General features: G+C 37.7%; 1 protein-coding gene across 1 annotated transcript in view; it reads left to right on the top strand.

Annotated features, from left to right (window-relative positions):
* LOC109484903 (angiopoietin-related protein 7-like) overlaps positions 1–3,212 on the top strand; it is a 12,561-nt gene extending 9,349 nt beyond the window's left edge. Inside the window, exons 3-4 of the mRNA XM_019788256.1 lie at positions 1,783–2,100; positions 2,521–3,212. Of these exons, the coding sequence (XP_019643815.1) occupies positions 1,783–2,100; positions 2,521–3,212 (1,010 nt within the window). The remainder of the gene's footprint in view (positions 1–1,782; positions 2,101–2,520) is intronic.
* Positions 3,213–3,721: the final 509 nt, after the last annotated feature.

Below are 3,721 nucleotides of genomic sequence, written 5' to 3'. Positions count from 1 at the left end.
GGGCTCATTTGACCCCCCCCCCCTAGAACTCGCGAACGGTAAGTCGTATGACCACTAAATTTTCAGAGGATGGTGTACTAGTAAAAATTTATCATATCTACAATTTTTATGTTGTCATGACGTAATATAACGTCATATGACGTCATTAATGTGATTTTATTGGCCAAAACCGTCAAGATAGTTTTTTCCCTAAAAACTAAATGGTATTCAACATAACTGTACCAAAAGTGTTTATGACAGAATATTAGGGTGTACTAAGGCTTATGTTGCCCATAGCAACACCGGTGACGTCATAAAATGACGTTATGCATATTTAAGATATCCGCCATCTTGGATCATCAATCTTGAATTTTCAAAAATAGTTTTTTTTCATGATAAAGCCTAAAATACATTGAAAACATACTAAAGACCTTCATTTAAACCTTTTTTGGAAAAAGAAGGGATTATTTATTAAATTTTAATGAAAATAACCTGTATATACCTATTCTAATGATATGGTCTTGGAATTTCGCCAATGACGTCATCAAATTAGCATAAATCATGCATATTTAATGGGAGAATTTATATAAAATTATATGGGATGTTATTAATATTAGAAACCATAAGTAACTTGACATAAAACCCATAAAATTCTATTGTTGAAACAAAAAGTAGTAAATTTAGCAAAAAATGCCTGCCAGAAACCCGTTGCCATGGCAACACAAAAAATTATTATCTTATTCCAATGATAGAGAATTTTTGTTTGGCCAAGTTTGGCCGTTCTACGGCTAGCCGTTCAGACGCTATGTGACATCAAATTTGGCGCGGGCACTTTTAGCCCCCCCCCCCCGGTCTAGGTAGGGTTAACTCATATTTCTCCCTACCTCTTTTTTTTAAAATATAAATAACCTGTCAACTATCAAAAGTACTATATAGTAACACAACACATTAGACCATGTTTAAAAATGAACATCTTGCCTATTTTGTAAGTTATCTAAATAAAGAATCATCCTAACACGGTGTCACGTCGACAGATTCTTTCATTGTATATCCTTTATATCCGAGTAACGTACAATTGCCTTCTAATTTTAATACACATTATGACATACACAATTTCCTTGAAATCTAATGAAGTATAGACTACATTGAATGAATGCCAAGATAACCACAGGTAAAATGGGTAATTGCATACGTGGGTTGGAAGTTGAGCTTTTTAAGAAAGGAAATTACAGCCAAAATTGTGTCCTCATTACACTGCAACAATTATATACTTAAGATATACTTCCGGCACAAAGTAACATCATTATTTACATTTTCAAGTAAGATAAAAAAAAATTATTTTAGAATATATCAGATATAAAAACTTGTTCTTTAATGTTTTGTGTATAAGTGTTTCGGTCTATTATTTTAGTATTGCATTAAGCAATTCCTCCTAAGGTTGTAGAGGCTCGAGTTTCGTTAAGTCTTTGTGTTACTTTATTATTATGCATTACTTTATTATCTTATTGTTGATATTTGCTATATGTATTATTGTTATTAGTATTTTTCTTGCAGTTACTAGTATCATTATCATAATTCTCATTGTTACAATTACGAGTATTGTTATTATTAATATTTATTATTTCTTCTTAAGTCCTTTTGCCGTTTTTAGCTTTATTTGGACAGGGAATTCAAACGGACACCCCTGTTTTCCCTTGTCCTTTTACATGTTATATATCAATTAAAGTTTAAATAAATAAGTGAATAATTAAATATAATTAATAAATAAAGGTGTACTAAATCACGTATTTTAATCATTGCCAGCGTGGCTGTACACGAAGATGAAGGTCATACAGGCTGACAAGGACAAGCTTCAGAGCAGAGTCCAGTCTGGCTCCCAGCAGCTAGAGGAGCTACAGGACAGGACCAGACAGCTGCTGACGGACAGGGAAGACCTTCAGAACAGGATAAATAAGGGCGCCCGGGACATCTTACAGCTGCAGGACAGCACACAGAACCTACAGACACAGCTGGACAACGCCACAGCACAGCTCAACAGGAAGGACAGGGCGCTGGAGGGCATACAGCAAGGTCTGGCCAGCTTTGGGGATTGTAACAGGGCAGACGACTGCAACATAAGAGGTACGGGGCCAATTCTGATTCTAACAGGCCCCAGTATGATTCCGTGCTAACAATTTAATTCTGAAAAAACTTTAATCGTTTCAAAATAAATTTGCAGTTCATCTGTCGTTCTCGACGATGATACACCATTTTGGATTTTGAATAGAAATTTCGAATGTAACGGACTTACTTGTAAAACCTTCATAGCATATAGTTATTGGAACAGTATACACAAGAGTAGATACTTATAATATGAATTACTTATCACTTTTGTTTGGCAATTGTGGTTTGTGTATTCATCAGATTGAATTCTTTGTGTAGCAACGAAATAGAATAACTAATCATTGATGTTCAGAAATTTAAGCATTTTAACTGAGAAACCTAGCCTTTTGCTGAGAATTAAAACCCTGTACTGACTTGTATTTTGTTCTGACGCTGCAGATTGCTCAGACGTAAAAGCGAGGAACAGTTTGGACGGCGTGTACCCGATCTGGCCCGACAACTACACCAGTGCCCTGTACGTCTACTGCGACATGACGACCGCCGGCGGGGGATGGACCGTCGTCCAACGTCGTCAGGACGGCAGCGTCAACTTCTTCCGCAACTGGACGGCCTACAAATACGGCTTTGGAAACCTGAATGGTGAACTCTGGCTCGGGACGCAGACTTTATACACGTTACTGTCGCAACGCCTGTACAAACTTCGCATCGACCTGGAGGACTGGGATGGAGTGAGAAGATACGCGGAGTACGATAACATCACGCTTGGCCCTGAGTCTGACAACTATAGGTTAACGCTAGGTACGTACCGCGGCAATGCCGGGGACTCTATGACAGGCGAGAATGGGACGATGGGCATCTTTACCCGCAACCTAAACAACATGCAATTCAGCACCAAGGACAGAGATAATGACAACAGTATGAACAACAAACACTGTGCTCAGATATACAAAGGCGGCTGGTGGTACAACGACTGTTACAACGCTAACCTGAATGGGCGATATTACTTCAACGGGCGATATAGTGGAAATGTCCAGGATGGTATTGAATGGTTTAATTTTCGAGGGTGGTTTTATTCACTAAGATACGTGTCAATGAAAATTCGACCAGCTGATTTTGTACCTGTGGTTTGACCATCTATTATGCAGATTGTTCTTTGATGAAAATCAAATTGTTCAATAACTCAAAGACACTGACTTAACGGATTTTTTTTGACTGAATATCTCGGTCTTCATCAGCCATTTGATCTAAGTGTTCACCCAAGAAAAAAGTATTCTTCTTTTAACTTCCCAAAACCCACTAATTTTAGAAAAGGTGGGACATTACGTCTTCCATGGTCTACAAAAGAGAAGTCATACCCCTTAGAAATAGTTTTAGACATAGCTATAGCTCTAGACAACTACCTTTTATCATGTAGATTTTATTTATTTTATACTACGTATCATTGTTCTTTTATGTTTGTAATCTAGAATTAGCCCCCCGGGCATGAATTTGCAATAAACTTCACTCGATATTTCCCAACGTGTGTCATCAGCACTAGGTCCGTCTGGAGGGGCGGTACCGACTTCCGACCGTTTGACATAACTATGAAAAAATCACGTGTCTACAGAACTTGGATCAGATAGCGTACAAAGACCAAGAG

This window comes from Branchiostoma belcheri, unplaced genomic scaffold, assembly GCF_001625305.1.
Source record: "Branchiostoma belcheri isolate BF01 breed outbred unplaced genomic scaffold, Haploidv18h27 scaffold71, whole genome shotgun sequence".
Lineage (NCBI taxonomy): Eukaryota > Metazoa > Chordata > Leptocardii > Amphioxiformes > Branchiostomatidae > Branchiostoma > Branchiostoma belcheri.
The sequence above is the reverse complement of the archived record's forward strand: the minus strand, read 5'-3'. Positions and strand labels throughout refer to the sequence as shown.